Consider the following 19,818-nt stretch of genomic DNA (forward strand, 5'->3'; position numbering starts at 1 on the left):
TAAAAGATTCGGGAACTTTACAACAAAACAGAAGCACACAGAAAACTTATCTCCCGTTTTTTGAGCAAGTATAGCTAACAATCATCTCATGCAGAGTGGTGCAAGATACTCTTGCACAGAGGTATGTGACAAGGGAACTACTGTACACAGGTACAAATCACAGACACGCATTTGCAAGTCGTCCCCTGGACATTTCCTGTACAGAGGTTTTCTGCTAGAAGTTCCCTGAGTGCTCACTGCACGCTGGTTCATGTGTTGCAGACACTCTAACCAGAGCATAGGATACTAGTTACAAAATTTTTGTCAAACAGCTAACTCCTAACATACAGAAACATACAGAAAACTGACAGAACATGCCCATATTAAAACTACACAAATGCCATGTAATTTTATATAAAATATATAGATGAGGTTTCATTTTATGCTTAAGCAGAGATCATACTTTTAAAATACTTTTAAAACATATTTGTTTTCTTCTCCCTAAATTTAAAACACGTTTTGAACAACAGACGTGGTAGGTTTTGGTTTAAAAGTGTTTTTTAATTGTTATTGATTTTTTAAATAAGCAATTTAAATGAAAAAAAAAATCTACAGTTTATTCTGTGGCAGACAACTGTCACTCCTCTATCTCTATTGGGGGCTGAGGCAGAGAAAGAAGAGGGAGGTGGCATGGGAGGGGGGGGCAAAAAAGAGATAACAGCAACAAAAACAAAAACAAAAAAAAGCATCTCCAAAGTTTCAAGACAAATAATGAAGTAATGAAGCAATGAGGAAAATGAGGAAGGCATATAAATAAGGCACAAAAAATTAGTCTAAAAAGGAGCTGAAATTAGACTGTGGCCATTAACACTAAAATATCTTGTATGTTTTTTACACTGTTGTCCTATCACTAAGCAACAGATTTACGATTCTACTTGTGTATTTCCATATATTAATATTTAAGAATTTCTTTTAACTGCAACTTTAATTTTGAATGCTTAGTTCTGAGAAAACATCATCCAAGTAATAAATATTCCTATAATAAGTTACCTTAGCATATATATATATATATATATATATTATTTTTTTTTGCTTGGAGAAAAGCAATACACGTAAGTCCATCTTAGCATTCCTACTAAACGCCAAAGATTGTACTACATAAACATGCATCTCAAGATCACAGAAAGGGTCTGTGATCTATGACTAAACAGTATTATAGCATCATGCATGTTTAAACTAGGACTGCTGACCTACTGGTGATTTTTCAGTTATACAGACACTCTTATTGGAAGTGTACATCTGCAATGTTTATCCCTTTAACAGGAACAGGTACACTTGCATTCTTGTATTCTTTTCTTGAAAAAATATCTAAGTAATTGACACCTTTGGAAAGATGCATACAATTCTAATAAATAAAAAAAAGCACAAGTGTGAGTTGTGGTAAATAGCTTTAAGTGAATTTTAAGTCCTTCCTGAAATGTAAGCTATACTATGAACAATAAGTCTTGGCAAAACATTGTTTTAGCTTACCTTCCAACACATATATCCTGAAAGACAGCACTGAAGTGTTGAGAAGGAAAAAGGGGAAAGGAAACCAAAGCAAACAAACACATGTCCACATACTACGTCATTCTTGTATTATACACATAATCACAGAATGGTTACTGCTAGAAGGGACCCTCTGGACGTTATCTGGTTCATCCTCCTGCACAAGCAGGGACACCCAGAGGTGGTTACCCAGGACCACATCCAGGCAGCTTTTGAACATCTCTAAGAAGGGAGACTCCACAACCTCTCTAGGCAACCTATTCCAGTGCTCTATCACCTGCAAAGTAAAGAAGCGCTTCCTGAAGTTCAGACAGAACCTCTTGTGTTCCCGTTTGTGTCCACTGCCTCTTCTCCTGTCATCAGGCACCAATGAAAAGAACCTGGCTCTGTCCTCTTTGCATCCTCACTTCAGGTATTTATAAACATTGATGAGATTTCCCCCCTGAGCCTCCTTTTCTCCAGGCTGAACAGTCCCAACTCTCTCATCCTCTCCTCATAAGAGAGGTGCTCCAGTACCTTCATAATCTTGGTGGCCCTACATTGGGCTCTTTCCAGTATGTCAATGTCTCTCTTGTACTGGTGGACCCAGAACTGGACACAGTACTCCAAGTGCAGCCTCACCAACGCTGAGTAGAGGGGAAGGATTACCTATCTTGACCTACAGGTGATACAGGTGTCAGAAGGACATATGGTTCTCTCCCTGACAGAATAATAGAACCAAATCTGAGATGTTTTATGAACAGATAGGCCAAACCTTTACTATGTTTAGTTAGATAGAAGGAAGTTTAGAAACTTTGTATCTGTGGTGCTACTTTACTCACCAATTAGTCAGCATTATCTGTAAGACCATACAGAACTGTATCTCGGGAAGGGGGAGGAGGCAAGATGAACCAGGCCTGGAGGATGTGTCTAAAAAGATTAGGTGAGGAAATTGTGGTATGCATATGTCCTTGGATGTGTAAATGACTTAGCTTAGTATGACTATTAATGATCACCAGAAGACCCCAAAAGACTACCAGTAGAAACAAATGTGCATGCATCAGGGATGTTTACATATTTTAATGAGCTACAGGAAATAGTGTGAATATGTTATAATTATTCCTTGGAAAACCCAATGAATATGTATGTGTTGACTGTATATAACCCCAGTAGCTTGAACAATTTGGCACGCACACTAGGTAGAGCGATCCCCTGTGCGTCCAGCGCCCCAATTAAAGAATGCCTGATTTCTAAAACTCCAAATTGAGTCTTAGAGAGTTTCTTTGAATGACTTTTAACACTGGCAATCAATACTTTGCCTAATTAAGCCAAAAATACCATTAGCCTTCTTAGTGGCAAGGGCACATTGCTGACTCATGGTCAGCCTGCTGTCCACCAGGACTCCTAGGTCCTTCTCCACAGAGCTGCTTTCCAGCTGGGTGGCCCCCAGCATGTACTGGTGCCTGGGGTTGTTCCTCCCCAGTTGCAGGACTCTGCACTTCTCCTAGTTCAACTTCATGAGATTCTTGTCAGCCTACCTTTCCAGCCCATCAAGGTCTCACTGGATGGCTGTGCAGCCTTCTGGTATGTCAGCCATTCCCCCCAGTTTTGTGTCTTCCACAAATTTACTGAGGGTGCACTCTACGCCATTGTCCAGATTCTTAGTGAAAATGTTACAAAAGGACTGGACCCAATATTGATCACTGTGGTAAGGTAGTCCATGTGTTACTGACCTCCAACTAGACTTTGCACTGTAGGCTTAAGCTGAAGAAAACAAGGAAACCTTGAAGAAAACAGGGAGACTGGTAGCCTTGAGCTAGCAGAAAGAAAGGGAGATAAGGGATGAAAACAAGGAGAAAAACATCTGCAGGAAGATTCCAGACTGACCTATGGTAACCTCTTTCTCATTAAGGGTCATTAACATTACAAATCACACCCATCAAAATGTTAATATATGGAAATGTATGATTTGGTGTTATGTCCATGCCCCCGCCCTTGTCTGTAATACCTATGCTCAATAGAGATAAGTTAGGCAAGCTAAGACAGCCAATCAAAAGATCAAAAGTAGCCAGAGAGATAGTTTCCCAAGTTTGCTGTGTATAAATAATGGTGATTCAAGCCAGAGGTGTGCTTGCTTTGCAAAAGCTCAATGAGCACCTGAGAGTTATATAATTAATTAAAAGACCTTCATGTGGATTCCAACTCTGTATGCTTATTGGCAGGTCACGAACCTATGGATAACAGTTTTGGTGACCCATTTGGGACCCTAAATTAGCCTTGTCTGCTCCAACTTGTTGGCATCAGTGTCAGAGGGGAGAATGCCAGAGACCAAGCGCGTACTCGTGATTTTATCAGGGTCCGGCATCAACCCTCCAAAAATCTGGGGCCAGTGAGTGGCACAATGGCGCAACACTCTGAGGAATCCACCAAACGTCTGGTGATAAAGGGGAAGTCACTGGACTGCTGAGTACAATTTATATGTTCATATGGGTATTCAGAGAGCAGAGTGTCAGCCTCACACAGAGATGCTGTGTTTTAGCGAGAAGGAAAGATGGTCCCGTGAGCTACCTGACCCAATTGAAGGGTTAAAGTTAAAGCCGAGAGTGATCAGCTGTCAAATGGAAAATAGGAAGCAGTCAGTCCAGAATCTCCCCTTCCTCCCCCCTTGGATGCATCCTCAAAAAATGGTCTAAATTTGGTGGTGAATATAGGACAAAGGGTAAAATGAGGCAATACTGTAATCAGGAGCGGACTCAGTATGAGCTGGAGAACAATGACCAGAAATTGGATCCTTTAATTATGATACCATATATTGCAATTGATGTTATTTTGCCATGGGGAAGGAAAATGAGACACTGTGATGCATGTTAGTGCTTTCATGTCATTGTATCGGGACCTGACAACTCAGACAGAGTATGGATTACGGGAAGACTGTATTATGCTATGTGCTGAAAAGAAAGGGAAGGAAAAGAATGATAAACCCTCTAAAATTTATCTGAGTCTAGAACAAGAAGAGGTTCAGTTACTGGCACCCTCAACAACACTGCTGTATAATTGAGGTTTCCCCTATTTCTGAGGCTTCTGTGGGGACACCAGAGGCTTCTCCCGGGGATTGGATTTATGAGGTTTCTGCTGGAACATCAGAGATCTCTCCTGAAGCTCAGGCTGCAGAGGTTTCTGCAGGGACGTCTCAGACCTCTCCTGAGACCAGGATGATTCTAATTTTAGCCCAATAGCACTTTGCACCTAACAGAAGATGGGGCCAGTTATCCAGGCTCCACTAAGGCAGGCAGTGGGACCAGAGGAAGAAACCTTTTTTGTTCATGTTCCATTTACAACATCAGATTTGTTAAACTGGAGACACCCTGTTGGACCTTATAGGGATAACTCAGCAGCAATGCATCAGTTGTTAGAAACTGTTATGATTTCCCATAACCCTAACTGAGGGGATATGCAAGCCCTATTGAACGCCTTGACTGCAGAGGAAAGGAGAATGGTTTTAGAAAAAGCTCAGGCAGAAACAAAGAAGAGGTACCCAAGAGAGGAGGTAGAGGAATTAGTACTAATTAAGAAAGATCCTAAGTAGAACCCAAATACTAGCAGGGGTCAGCAATTAATAAAAAAAAATATTGGCAATTAATCCTTTATGGGATTTAAAACGGGGTACCAATACCAAAAAAAAATCTCTAAATTATATGAGGTCTGCCAGGGCCCAGATGAGAGCCTGTCTGTTTGTGGTGGTTTTACTCAGGTGGGCAGCTAAGCTCCACCACAACTGCTCTCTCACTCCCCCTCTCCTCAAAGAGGAAGGGGGAGAAAATACAACACAGAGAACTTGAGGTTTGAGATGAGAAGGGTTTAATTAAAGGGAAAGGGAATGGGGAGAAAAAGAAACCACAGAAACAGTAAGTCTGCACGGAAGCACAGAGAGAAGGGAAAAAATTATTCTCTACTTCCCATCAACGAGCGATGTTCGGCCATGTCCTGGGAAGCAGGGCCTTAAAATGTGTAGTGGTTGTTCAGGAGGAACAGCCCCCTCCCCCACGAGAGCCCCCTTTTATTACTGAGTCTGACATCAGGTGTTATGGGATATCCCTTTGGTTGGTTTAGGTCAGCTGCCCTGGAGATGTCCCCTCCCCATCACTTGCCCACCCCCAGCCTGCTGGCTCTTGGGGGCTTGGAAGGAGTCCTGATGCTGTGCCAGCACTACGCAGCAATAGACACAACACTGGAGTGATATCAGTGCTGTTCCAGCTACGAGTGCAAAGCACAGCACTTTGTGGGCTACTGAAGGGAAAAGGTGACTCCAGCTCAGACAGACCCAACACACTGTTTTTTTTTTTGAACACCTTCATCAAATGGCCAGAAAGTGGATGGATTTAGACCGCGATGAGGAGGTGAAGAGTAGACTTTGCCATGTCGTTTATGGGGCAGTCTGCCCTAGACATTAGAAAAAAAATGCAAAAGATAAATGGGGACAGGGGATTGTCAATCTCACAGCTGTTTAGAAGTAACAGATTGCAAAGGATCCTTAAGTAAAAGCACAAGTCTCAATTGTTAGAGCAACTGGCAAATGGACTTTAATATCCTTTTTGCAACCTACAGATTGGGAGATTGGAGGGGAGGTTTCGACACACTGATTTTTATATATGCCTGAATGCCCTCTCTCTTTGTTGGGAAGAGATTTGCTGGGCAAACTACATGCACAGGTAACCTTCTCTACAAACGAGATAACAGTTAAAATTCTATCTGAAAATGCATGGAAGGCCCAAATTTCTTTATTGACAGAACCAAAGGCAGAGGAAAGGCAACAGAAACCTGAAGAGGTGTTGAATGCAGTGACTCCTTTTGCATGAGCAGGAAAACAGCCTGGGAGAACAAAAAAATGCACTTCCAGTTTGGACTGAGCTAAAACCAGGAGCTATACCTATACAAGTGCCACAATATCCAATTAGCCTTACAGCAAGGAGGGTGTGGAGCCTCTGATAGACAATTTCCTGTCTTATGGACTAATCCATGAATGCCAATTTAGTTTCAACACCCCAATACTGACAGTAAAAAAAAAAAAAAAAAAAGCAGTTAATGTAAGTTTGTGCAATATTTCACAGAATCACAGTGTCACAGAGTTATAGGGGTTGGAAGGGACCTCAAGAGATCATCAGGTCCAACCCCCCTGCCAAAGCAGGTTCCCTAGAGCAGGTTGTCCAGGTAGGTGTCCAGACAGGCCTTGAATATCTCCAGAGAAGGAGACTCCACAACCTCCCTGGGCAGCCTGTTCCAGTGCTCCGTCACCCTCACCGTGAAGAAGTTCTTTTGCATGTTGGTGCGGAACTTCCTCTGATCCATTTTTTGGCCATTGCCCCTTGTCCTGTCCCCACAAACCACTGAAAAGAGGTTGGCCAAATCCCTCTGTCTCCCACACCTCAGGTATTTATACACATTGATGAGATTCCCTCTCAGTCTTCTCCAGGCTAAACAGACCCAGGTCTCTCAGCCTTTCCTCATAGGGAAGATGCTCCAGGCCCCGTATTATCATTGTGGCCCTCCGCTGGACACTTTCCAGGAGATGCCTGTCTTTTTTGTAGCTGGGATCCAGAACTGGACACAGAACTCCAGGATTTGTGTGCGTTGATCCCCACTCAGACACTCCCGAACCACCCCCTCGTCAACCAGGGGGGAGGTCTCCATTTCCCAGACTCTTTCTCCTCCCTCCAGGAGTCCCAAGGGGGGAGTCCCTTAAGCAAAGACCGAAGCAAAGAAGGCATTCGGTATCTCCGCTTTCTCAGCGTCCCCCGTTACCAGGACACCCCCCTCATTCATCAGGGGACCCACATTATCTCTAGTCTTCCTTTTACTGTTTACATACTTTAAACAAACAAACAAACAAAAACACTTCTTATCATCCTTTATTTCCTTTTCCAGCTTCATCTCCAGGTGGGCTTTAGCCTTCCTCGTCACATCCCTGCAGGCCCTGACAACACTCCTATACTCCTCCCAAGAGGACAGGCCCTTTTTCCACATTTCATAGACCTTCCTCTTCCTTCTGATCTTATCGATGAGCTCCTTGCTCATCCACACAGGTTTCCTGCCCCCCTTCCCCAATTTCCTACAATTTCCTACTCTTAAGGATGCAGTGATCCTGAGCTTGGAAGGAGTGCTGTTTAAATGTTGCCCAGCTCTCACAAGCACCCTTGCCTTCTAGCAATCTAGCCCATGAGATACCCCCAAGTAGGTCCCGGAAGAGGTCGAAGTTGTCTCTTCGAAAGTCCAGGGTAGCAATCCTACCTTTTGCCTTACTTCCACCAAATTCCATCTTGAACTCCAAGATATCTACCAAATTACACCTTAGAGAAAGTTTTGCAAAAATCAACAACTTGTAAAAGAAGGAAAGGGGGGAATTGTGGAAACAAAAATGTTGTTTTTGCATGAGAATTGGTAACATAAGCACAGGAAGTACCAGGTATACTATGTATGCTGTTTCGTGGGAATGCACAGTATAAAGATAAGCTGCTTCCTGGATTTGCATAACGGGGGGGGGGGGGGGGGGGGAGAAAACAAGTACTAGATTGATATTGATATTCAACAGAAAAGCATTGATTAGGATGTATGTGGCCAGGTGTAAGAAAGAGTGTTTTTGTGTTTTTTTGCAAAGAGATGTTAGGTTGTTTAGTAGGTTGTTTAGGAGGAAGGAATGTGGTGTTGAGATATTCTTTCAATGATAAGAAAGCTTACCAGACAACCTTGTAAAATGCAAACAATAACCAGACTCCTTAGTGCAATTAGGCGAAAATCACGGTGTCAAGTCAAGTCAGATAAGGGAAGAAACATTACCACCTCACAGAGTAAAAAAAAAGTCATGAGAAACTTGAAAAATAACAGGCTGGCAACTGAAAGCCATGTATTGTCTGTGAAGCATCAGATAGGTTGTGAACCTGGACTACCCAGTCAATGGGGAAACAGGGGAGGGTCCCGGTCGTCAAGAGATAAAGTATATAAACTGTGCTTTAAACTAGTAGGCGCGCTCCTGCTTGCGGGATGCCCACCATTGCAGTTGCGAATAAAAATGCTACTTCACCGAGATCCTCGCCTGAGACTGTTATTGGCTACAGAGTGTTTCTCACATCTACATAGCACCTCAGCACAAAAAAGCTAAATTAATTGCCTTGACTAGGGCCTTGGAATTAGCAGAAGGGAAGACACTTAATGTCTATACAGACTCTAAATATGCCTTTGGAGTTTTGCACACCCATGGAGCCATCTGGAAAGAGCGAGGATTACTGACAACAGCTGGAGGACCAATCAAGCATGGTCCAGAAATTTTTTACAGTTGTTGCAGGCAGTGCAAGGCTCAAAACTGTAGCAGTAATGCACTGTAAGGCCCACCACAATGGTGATCACAACATAATAGAGAACAGGAAAGCTGACTTAGCAGCCAAAGAAGCAGCTAGAAGAGCACCAGAAGACCTACAAGGCATGTTAGTCCCCCGTACAAAGGCTTCACTCAATCCACCAGAATATTCCACTAAAGAGATCCAACTAGCAGAAAACCAGAAAGTAAATGAATTAGTGACAGAAGGTAGTCAAATGCATGTTAGAGGGGAAGGCTGGGTAAGGCAATATTTGCTGTCTTTGACATGTTGTCCTCTCTACATAGAGATGTACAGGAGCAATTACCAATTCCACTGGATGTTCCGGTACATCTATTCTGACCTGGACATCAGGTGCTGATCTGAATGTGGAAAGACTAGCCTCTAAACATTGCATCTCTGGTGCTACCTTACTCAATAATTAGTCAGCCTTATGTGTAAAACCACACAGAATTGTATCCCAGGAAAGGGTAAGGGGGCAAGATAACCCTGGAGTGTGTCCAGAGAAGGGCTACAAAGCTGGTGAAGGATCTGGAACACAAGTCCTATGAGGAGCATCTGAGGGACCTGGGGTTGTTGAGTCTGGAGAAGAGGAGGCTCAGGGGAGACCTTATTGCTCTCTACAACTACCTGAAAGAAAGTTGTGGGGAGCTGAGGGTCGGCTTCTTCTTGCAGATAAGCAGTGATAGGAATAGAGGGAATGGCCTCACGTTGTGCCAGGGGAGGTTTAGGTGTATATTAGGAGAAATTAGGAGAAATAGGACATTTTTTTCTCAGAAAGTATATTCAGGCATTGCAAGGGGTTGCCTAGGGGGGTGGTGGAGTCACCATCTCTGGGGGTGTTTAAGGAAAGGTTGAATGTGGTTCTTAGGGACACGGTTTAGTGGGTGATACTGGTGGTAGGGGGGTGGATGGACCAGATAATCTTGGAGGTCTTTTCCAAACTTAATGATTCTATGAATCTATTATCCTATGAACCCAGGCCTGGAGGATGTGTCTGAAAAGAATAGGTGTGGTACTCATGGTATGCATGGGCCCTTAGATACAAAAATGACTAAGCTTAGTATGCATGCCTAAATTGAAACAATAAGGTAAGAAAGAGATGGCCTGAGCACATGCAAGAACTGGGTTCAACCAGTGAACACAGTGAGGAAGACTAGTGTCAGGAACATTTTCATATTTGAATGAGTTACTGGAATAATATTAATATGTTAACTGTTTATTGGAAATATAATGAATAAGTACGTTTTGATTGTATATAACCCCTGTAGCTTGAACAATTCGGCATGCACACTAGGTGGAGCGATCCCCTGTGCATCCAGTGCCACAATTAAAGAATGCCTGCTTTCTAAAACTCCAAACTGAGTCTTAAGAGTTTCTTTTATGGTAACAATATAACTTGAAAGGCCAATGGTAAACATTTCTGCAACACTAGAAATCATAAGAAATGACACTACCGATGCTCTTGGTCGAATACAAACAGAAATAGAACAAGTATTCCAAATCGCCTTAGAAAACTGTCTTGCCTTAGATGGGCTATTCACAGCCCAGGGAAATGTTTGTGCTGTGAAAAACTGCAGCTGCTGAGTCATAGAATCATAGAATACCCTTAGTTGAAAGGGACCCATAAGGATCATCAAGTCCAACTCCTAAAGTCTATTAAATCTATGTCTCCTAAGAGTCTATGTAAATGAGAAAAAGCAAATTCAAACAAGTATTAAACAAGTCTAGCCTATCCAAATCCTCCTGCAGAGCCTTCCTACCCTTGAAATCACACCCATCAAAATGCTAATGTATGGAAATGAGGGATTTGGTGTCCTCTCCGCACACCCCTCCCCTTGTCTGTAATGCCCATGCTCAATAGAGATGTTAGGCAAGCTAAGACAGCCAATCTGCCAATCAAAAGTAGCCAGAGAGATAGTTTCACAAATTTGCTGTGCATAAATAATAGTGATTCAAGCCAGAGGTGTGCTTGCTTTGCAAAAGATTGCTAAGCACCTGACTCTGCAGAGTCATATAATTAAATACCTTCATGTGGATTCCGACTCTGTGCTTATTGGCAAGGCACAACAGGCACAAACCAATGGATAACAGCACCACTGACCACCCTCTGGGTCTGGTTGTTCTGCTGGTTTCCAGTCCACCTCACTGTCTGCTCATCCAGCCCATACTTCAACAGCTTCTCTATAAGGATCTTATGGAGGATAGCATCAAAGGCCTTCAAGGAGTCCAAGAAAACAATATCCACTGGTTCCCCCTCATCTGTCAGGCTGGTGATTTCATTATAGAAGCTTATCAGGTTGGTCAGGCATGACTTCCCCTTGTTGAATCCATGCTGACTACTCCTGATTTTCTTGCCCTTCATTGTGCCTGAAAATGATTTCCAGGATGAGTTTGTTACATATGGAGTGGTAATTCGTGTCGGGAAAATAGTTGATATTAATAAAGAAGGGGGAGATGTGGGAGTGCCACATCTGGGGTTTCCACATGTGGGGTTGGAAAGCCCCATGGTTGAGATAACATTAGACTCTTAATGACGAGGCCATCAGGAATATAAAAGAGTTCAGAGGAAACAAAGAAGGGTGATTCAGGAGACTCCATGCAGTTTCCTGTTTCTTGTTCTCCAGCCATTAAGGCATGGAAGTTTCTGGGTGTTTGCTGTTGTTGTTACATTCAAAGTTGTTTGACCAATGAAAAGTTGTTTTGAAAAGAACTGCTGTGGAGAGAAGGGTATAAGAGGGGAGCCTGCCCTCAAGATTAAAAAAAAAAAAAAAAAAAAAAGGCAACGCGATGTGATGAAGTTATGCCATCAATAAAGAAGCAGAAAGAAGGAATGAAAAAGAACAGGCTAGCAGAACGGAGACCAGGACGGGAACAGGCACATTGATTGCCTCATGAAGATAGGTTCGGCCAAACTCAGCAAACTGCTCAGAGAAGCTCGTACAGAAAGTCACTGGAAATGGGCGCACCAGAGCTGGGAAGAAGCTCAAGCTGAGAGAAGAGGACCCACGCACACAACTGCCCCTCGCTGGTAAGCAGTTGCGCATTATGGGGAATCATACGTCCTTAGAAACAGACTGTCCTGGTAACCTTACAGCTTATTCTCCTTCTTAACAATTGGACAGTTTATGAGCCTGAAACATGGGACCAAATTGAGGTCAAGGTGTGGGACTCTGCAACTAAAAATGACAAGGTTGCAGTGGGATTGCTCGGCACCTGGCGAGCAGTCTCTGAGGCCTTAAAGAGCCATGTGGAACCACAGTCAGAAACGTGTGGCTTGCCAGACAGTGAGGGAGCTGCGGGCTCCTTTACTGATCCGACTGCTACGCCATTGGCCCCTCTGCTGCTACAGCCATGGAAGGCTTTTGCTGTTACGCCCCCTGCTGACCTGGATGTGCCTTTTGACCCAGGCCCTATTGGCCTTGAAAAGGAGATGGATATGCTTTTCTTCGATCCGGGAAGAACGGGATACATAAGGCCTGAAGACTGAGTTGCTTGACAACTTAAAGTGAGACATATTGTTCAAAAGGAATGGAAAATGGAGACTTGTTTGTAATCAAGAAAAGGAATGGAAAATGGAGACTGTTAAGTCATGGAACTTAAAGGATTGTTTGTTACCTTTTCTGATTGCACGTATGTACAGGCGTACTCGAGTTTAGTATGTAAAAGTAATGTTCTGTATAGTTCGAATGTTCAATGTTCGTGTGTGCGTGTTGGTAGAGCATAGACTCCCTGCGCACCCAGCGCTGTTTACTTGCCTTTTATAAATATTCCTTTTATAAATATTACTAAATTCAGATTGAGTTGAGACTTCATTTATAACATTAAAATAACATCAATTATTCTTTTAAGTTTCATGTTGAATTATTTTTAATTCTGCACCAATACCTTCCTTCAAGCATAGGTCAAAGCACATTTACTGAAGATATTGTTTTATTTCATTAAGGGTTACTCTTAAACTATTGAAACAAGCTACAAAAGTGTTTCCCCCTCTGAATCACAGTATTATCAAAATTTAGAAAAAAAAAAGCTTTTTCTTCTTTCTTTCAAAATCCTCTGCTGGAACAAATAATTCCAAAAACTATGTCTCACTTTTTGGCAAAAAAATATTTTACTCTACAAAACTGGTGTGAAACTCTGATTCAAGCATATGTTCTTTGTGGTACCACTGCAAACTGGCAGGACAGTTACAACTCTTCCCACAGCTGGAAAAATTATATTCTGCTATGGCTGCCACCAAACACAGAATCTGGAGATTGTTATTAGAGCTTAAATTTCACAGTTAACTTCTAAATATTTAGCACTGCCCTTAACTTTTTCATTCGGGAAAAATTCTGCATTCTTTCAAGGGACATTACATGTTCTGTCCTAAGCAAGTTGCTCTTTTCAAATATTATATGGGTTTTTACTCACTAGGTCTAGGTGAATGAACTTAATTATATATTTTTAAAAATAAAATTCAATCAATCCTCCTGGAAAATAAACTTCTGTAGGGAAATTAAACATTTTTTTTAAAAACAAAAATGCTCAGAGAAATTCATGGAATGTTTATTTTAATACACACTCTTAGAAGATGTCAAGATACATAGCTTTGTATCACTATCAGACACAAGGTAAGGCATAAACATCACAGATGTAGTCCATATATATTTGTTGTTAGCATCAGTCCCCTAAACTTACAGAATAACGTAAAACACAAACAATAAATAATTGAAAATCCTTACCGCTTTGTACCCCATATCTGTTTTGCATGCTTTTCTCCCTGAAAACATTAGGATTCCTTGCCAGAATAGCCTGCAGCAAGACCGGTATATCTCCTTCTGGATCATCACTGCCAAGGTTATCTTTCAATTCTCTGCAGTTGTGGAAGTAAACAAATAAAGAAACAAATGTATTTTCAAATTGTAAGAAACAATGTTCAAGTTAAAAAGAAAGAAAAAAAAAGAAATAAAACAATTTACTGCTAAAATAAAGAGAAAAAAAAAGTATGCAAAGCACTGTTCCCTACCTCTATTTTTCCCCTCTCTTCTTTAAGGAATGGAAGGAAAATTTCCTACCAGTCCTCAAAATTATTCTCTGTTATTAAGCACATATATATCCACGGCTGTCAGATTCTGGCTATTATATAAGTTCCTTATACCCACTTTTGATCTTCTCCATAGAAGAACAACACTTGTATAGCATCAAGAAAGCATTGTAGGATTAAAAATAAGATATCCATGAATGTATAATATTCAGGTGACATATTTTATTATAAAAAGGGAAATTGGCATGTCATTGACATCACAGGATTCCCTCTGAACTATCAAAAATGTAATGGATTTTCTATAAATGCATGCGTGCTTTCATCTATTGTTTGTTTTGAGGACTTTTTAAAAGCTACTTCCATTTGATCAAAGCAATTTATTGGAATATGTAGGAAAAAGTGCTGTCAACATAAGACAATTCAAAGGACATCATACAAAAATGAACAAAACAAAATATATATTAAACAAAAAGAGGATACTTGCTGATTCAATTCTTTAATATTAAAGTTCAATACCTAATCAGAATTGACATGGGTCTTACATGGGTCTCACCAAAAAGTTTCTTTTCGTATAATGCTGGATATATAGTTTGTCTATAGGTATTATTAAACAAACTGGAACACAAATAGGTGTTGTACAATCAACATCGCGATGTTTGCACTTGTAACTTGAACAAACATTAGCTCTATTTAAAAAAACAAAACAGAAAAACCACAGTTATGCTTAAGTGTTACTTGACTGAAATAATTGGCTCTTATACACTGATAATCTGCTACAAGACTAACAAACAACCTGCACATTCAGATTTTCAGATTCGCACAAACATCCCTCTCAATCCATTTCATTTTAATCTCAAGGAATAAGGACAGTGATGTGATATAGCTGAAGTTCAAAATACATACATGTGATCTGTTGACACCTGATTGAGACTGTGGACGAGCTGTGAAACTAAATTTTCATCCCTGCAAGCCAGAAGGCAGTTCACCTCTTCAGCTATCCGTCCATTGAAGAGTAGGCTTTTTGTTGTTGTAGCAGGTAAAGGTGATGGAAGAGGCAGCTGGTTCAAAACTGTTATCAGAAGACAGAAAGAAGTTCAGAATCATTTCTCAGAACACAATCATACAAAGATGGGCAGCCTTCTTACTCTCACATGATTAAGAAAAAACAAAAACAAAAACAAAAGACAACTACATTTGAAATATAGGGAAAATTTCTGGATTTTTTTTTTTTAAACACATACAGAGGCTACACTGCTTTAAACAAAACAATGTATTCAAGTCCACTAATTATATTATTATTGTAAATATTTAAATGTGTTAAGGCAAGTTATATGGATAAAAAAAACACTTTTAAACATTCCAAAACATAAAGTTATTTAAAATGTTAAGACAGTTTTCTCTTGGAATTGAAAGCACTGATAATGGGAAGGAAGGGAATGTAAAACCCCTGTAGCTGCATGCAGTAGTCTAAGTGCATTGAGCATAATTTTCTACTCTGATCTTCAAGTTTCCACTTTGTATGGTCAGGGTAGATGGGAAAACAAAACAAAATAATTAATTCAAGCCACTAATTACATTCTCAGATTGTTCCTCTTGTACTGTATTCATTTCTATGCAAGTCATCTTCTCAATAAAAGGCTAGTGGTTTTGATTGGTATGATAATTACAATGTTAATTCACTCAGAATACCTATTCACAAATCAAAGAATCATAAAATGGCTTGGGTTGGAAGGGACCTCAAAGATCATCTAGTTCCAACCCTCCTGCCATAGGCAAGGATGTCACCCACTAGATCAGGTTGCCCAGAGCCTCATCTAACCTGGTCTTGAACACCTCCAGGAATGGGGCACCCACAACCTCTCTGGGAACCTGTTCCACTGCCTCACCACCCTCTGAGGGAAGAATTTCCTCCTAACCTCTAATCTAGATCTCCTCTCTTTTAGTTTAAAACCATTCCCCCTCGTCCTGTCATTATCTGATTGAGCAAAGAGCTGCTCTCCATCTTTTTTATAAATCCTTTATGTACTTTACTCTTGGTAAAAACATTTAATTGCTTAATTAAAAACATCCATAACAATATTTCAATCAGATTATAAATGAGCATACTATACTTACAGAGGGCATTCTTAGGTCTACATGCATAAGAAGGAAGTATATAAAATAAGAAGTCTTGACCAGATGATTGGCAGGGTTATATAGACAAGAGAAGTATAAGCCAGAAGAGGCCAAAAAGTTATCTATACAGATAAATCACTTTCATGGGTCCAAGAAAACAAGATGACTGACTTCCCAGGCTGATTACAGCTCCAAGATAAAGGTTTTAACTAAACCATTAGAAATAGCTTCAGGAAAGAAAAAAAAAAAAAAAAGTAGAAAGCAACATAACAAAGATCAAAAGAAGAAGAGTACTTACGGTCTGTAAGACTAGCAATGCCTGCAAGAGTAGTGATGGGAACATGAGGCATATCCCCATTCATCCTGAAGTTCTGGGATGGTAGTGCCTTCACAGATATTTTAGTTCAGGTGCCAGCTATCATTACTTCCCATCTCCCAAGCACTATAAAGAACAAAAACAAATGACAACATTGTCTATTTAAAAGATTTTTAAATTCAGTAATATAAATGATAAATGAAATGCAGGACATAACCTCAGCTGCATACTAAGTACATTTTGTCAAGAGTAAGTAGAACAATGTAGAATTTAAATATCAAATGGCATTAAGAAATCAAAAGGCAAACTTCTGGTCTAAGAAGCAGAGTCCTTAATCAAAAATGATGCAAGATAAGGCAAACAAGAAATTTTCTTGGGTTATACAGTACTAAACCAATAGTCAGTGTCTGGATATTAAAGGTACAAAGACAATTAAAACAAGTTAATGAATTTTATACCTTATTTTGAAAGAAAAAATAAAAACTAAAAAATTGGTAGCAGAACTTCTGTTGATTCATACTGCTGTGGAGAGCACTTAATCCATAACCAGTTTAAGTAATTAGCTACGTTCACCTGCCAAGTTTGGAGAAGGAAGTATTTTTCATACAAGAGGTGGCTAGCAAAAATAAAAGGAATAATATACAGATGTAAAAATCAAGGAAACAATGTGACAAATACAAAATCTTCATGTATTTTAAAATAAGTATCTATTTCAAAATTAATCTGAAGATCTCTATTTAATATTAAACACTCTCTGGTAAAACTACTGCTAGGAACTGTATCCCCCATTCCACAAAAAGAAAAGTTTTAGTCCCACTAAACTAGCTTGTTTATTTCCTGTAAAATGGTACATTTTATATTCAACTAATTAATAAGTATGCATTCATTCAGTTTTCACTAATTGTAAAGATATCTACTAAAGATATAGTTTAAAAAAAAAAAAGTTGTCACAATAATTTCAACTGCAGTTGCAAGAAAACAAAATTTACAAAGATCACACATTACAATCCACTATTGTTATACTAATGAAATGACAAAAATTGAGCATGATATTGTCTAAAGACAAACAAAATAAAGGAAAGGAACTTGATTTTGTATACATCTGCCTACTATAGATAGGCACCTGTGCTAACAGTTTGTGAAAGAGTAAGAATTCTTCCATAAGCATTTATGTTGCCTGCTGAAGATGCTGAAATCGTGATTTGCTTACACTTACTTTACAAATCAATATTTTTGAGAATTACATTCACAATACATATAAACCAAAAAAACACTGTCATTTCCTTACTAATTTTTATCTCATTCTTTCTTATATAGGACACCACTGCTAATAAATACATACTGTTCCAAGCAAGACAAGGAAACTTAATGTTATCAGTCTTCCTATTTAAAGTTTTCATGAACCACTGAAGTTAACTTTTCAGTTTCCTTATCTACACATAACTGAATTATTTGAAGAAAAAAATACCAACGCTGAGGTTAAATAGGACAGTGAGTGGACTTCCTTTGCTACACCTGCCATGGTCTCATTCTTACCTCTAAATTACATTTGTTTATTAAAAATATAGTACATTACAGATGTAGAAACTTAGCTAACTTAGCTAACTGCTGCAGACAGTTTTCTTAACCTGTGTGTTTCTTAACTGTGTGTTTTGTGGTGTTTTGTTTTGTTTTGTTTTTCTCTTTTTTTTTTTTTTTTTAACCAGGAGAAAACAGACTTCATACAGCCAGAGCAGTTTCAAATAATAGTCAAGGTTCTTTACCTGAAACAAACACAGATATATGTGGGAAAGTAATTTGCAGGTGGCTCTGTGCTGTTTCACATATCCCTGAATTAGAGATAATGAGGAAACAAGCAGTAGAAACAAAAACTTGAGCAAGGTTGAGATAAAGTAAATTGGCTACAGTGTTAAAGATGAGCTTTGGGCAGTGGCCAATTGCTAGCTGGCTCAAGGCGTGTGTCTGAGGGTCTCTAACAAATTGTATGACAGATTCGGGAGTGTGGACAGCGCGTGGGGCTATGGGGAAAGTATATGTAGTAGTGACAAAGGGCACTAAAGGTCTCCTGTTCAAGAGCCATCAGAAGTCTGTCTTGCATCCCTTCAAATATACACAGGATTTTAGTAGTTTCTTAGTTGCCTAAATAAGCAATTCTTTAAAAAACAAACCAAAAAGAATCCTACAAACCCATAACTTAACTTTTCCCATGATGAGTCTGCAACAGCAAACACAAAAGACCTACTAACACTTAAATTATACATACAATAGAAAGGCCATGTCTGATAATCCACTTATCCCAACTGAAACTGCATCAAAACTGACTAAAGCTATGTCAGTAGACAGCATTATTGGAAATCCTGTATGCAGCACTGAGGCAAGAAAAAAAAAATCTTAGTATTTTCAATTCTTAATAGCCTGGGGAAGGTATAACCATCAGATGTAGTCAATATTAACACAAGTTCTTTTCCAGTATTACTGCTGCAATAATTAAATTATATAGATATTCAATGGGAAAAATTCCTCCAAAACCAGACACTCAAATCAGAAACCTTCTCCACAGACACATGATAACAAACCCAAAATGGCAAGGTACAGACCTGAGAATGTATCAAGCTAGGATGGTCAGGGGAAGAGCATTCTTTATACGAGGAGAGAAGAACAGGTTAGTTTGTTTAGCTAACAAAACCAAGGTCAAGACAGAATGTGATTGCTTTCTATATGGCAATCAAAGAAGGCTGAAAGGAAGGAATGCTAAAGGCCAATGCTAACACGAAAAATAAATGAATGCATGAATGCAAACAAGAAGAAAAATGAAACAGAATCTCACCATCACTTTCTGGAGTAGCCACTTTCTGGAACAGCCTTCTACTAAGAGTAGTAGTAGAATCATAGAATCATCAAGGTTGGAAAAGACCTCCAAGATCATCTGGTCCAACCATCACCCTACTACCCCGACGTCACCCACTAAACCATGTCCCTAAGCACCACGTCCAACCACTACTTAAACACCCCCAGGGATGGTGACTCCACCACCCCCCTGGGAAATCCATTCCAATGCCTGACTACTCTTTCTGAGAAGAATTTTCTCCTAATTTCCAACCTAAACCTACCCAGCACAAGCTGAAGCTATTCCCTCTAGTCCTATCACTGGTTATCTGTGAGAAGAGGCTGAACACCAGCTCCCCACAACTTCCTTTGAGGTAGTTGGAAAGAGCAATAAGGTCTCTCCTGAGCCTCCTCTTCTCCAGACTAAACAACCCCAGTTCCCTCAGCCGCTCCTCATAGGACCTGTGTTCCAGGCCCTTCACCGGCTACATAGCCCTTCTCTGGACAGACATGTTCCAGGGCCGCGATGTCCTTATTGTAGTGAGGGGCCCAAAACTGAACACAGTGCTTGAGGTGTGGTCTCACCAGAGCAGAGTACAGGGGGACAATCACCTCCCTGGTCCTGCTAGCTACACTATTCCTGATACAAGCCAGGATGCTGT

At 40.2% G+C, this 19,818-nt stretch overlaps 1 protein-coding gene across 11 annotated transcripts in view; it reads right to left on the reverse strand.

Moving 5' to 3' along the window:
- Window positions 1-19,818, reverse strand: part of LOC311426254 (nipped-B-like protein) — a 186,335-nt gene that overhangs the window by 102,182 nt on the left and 64,335 nt on the right. For all 11 annotated transcript variants that reach the window (XM_084502458.1, XM_084502459.1, XM_084502466.1 and 8 more), the window contains 3 exons: window positions 16,313-16,456; window positions 14,803-14,968; window positions 13,598-13,728 (listed from right to left, as the gene is read on the reverse strand). In XM_084502458.1, the coding sequence (XP_084358584.1) occupies window positions 13,598-13,728; window positions 14,803-14,968; window positions 16,313-16,376 (361 nt within the window). In that variant the 5' untranslated portion in view covers window positions 16,377-16,456. The remainder of the gene's footprint in view (window positions 1-13,597; window positions 13,729-14,802; window positions 14,969-16,312; window positions 16,457-19,818) is intronic.

The sequence above is a fragment of the Aythya ferina genome (genome assembly GCF_964211825.1).
Source record: "Aythya ferina genome assembly, chromosome: W".
Taxonomy (NCBI): domain Eukaryota; kingdom Metazoa; phylum Chordata; class Aves; order Anseriformes; family Anatidae; genus Aythya; species Aythya ferina.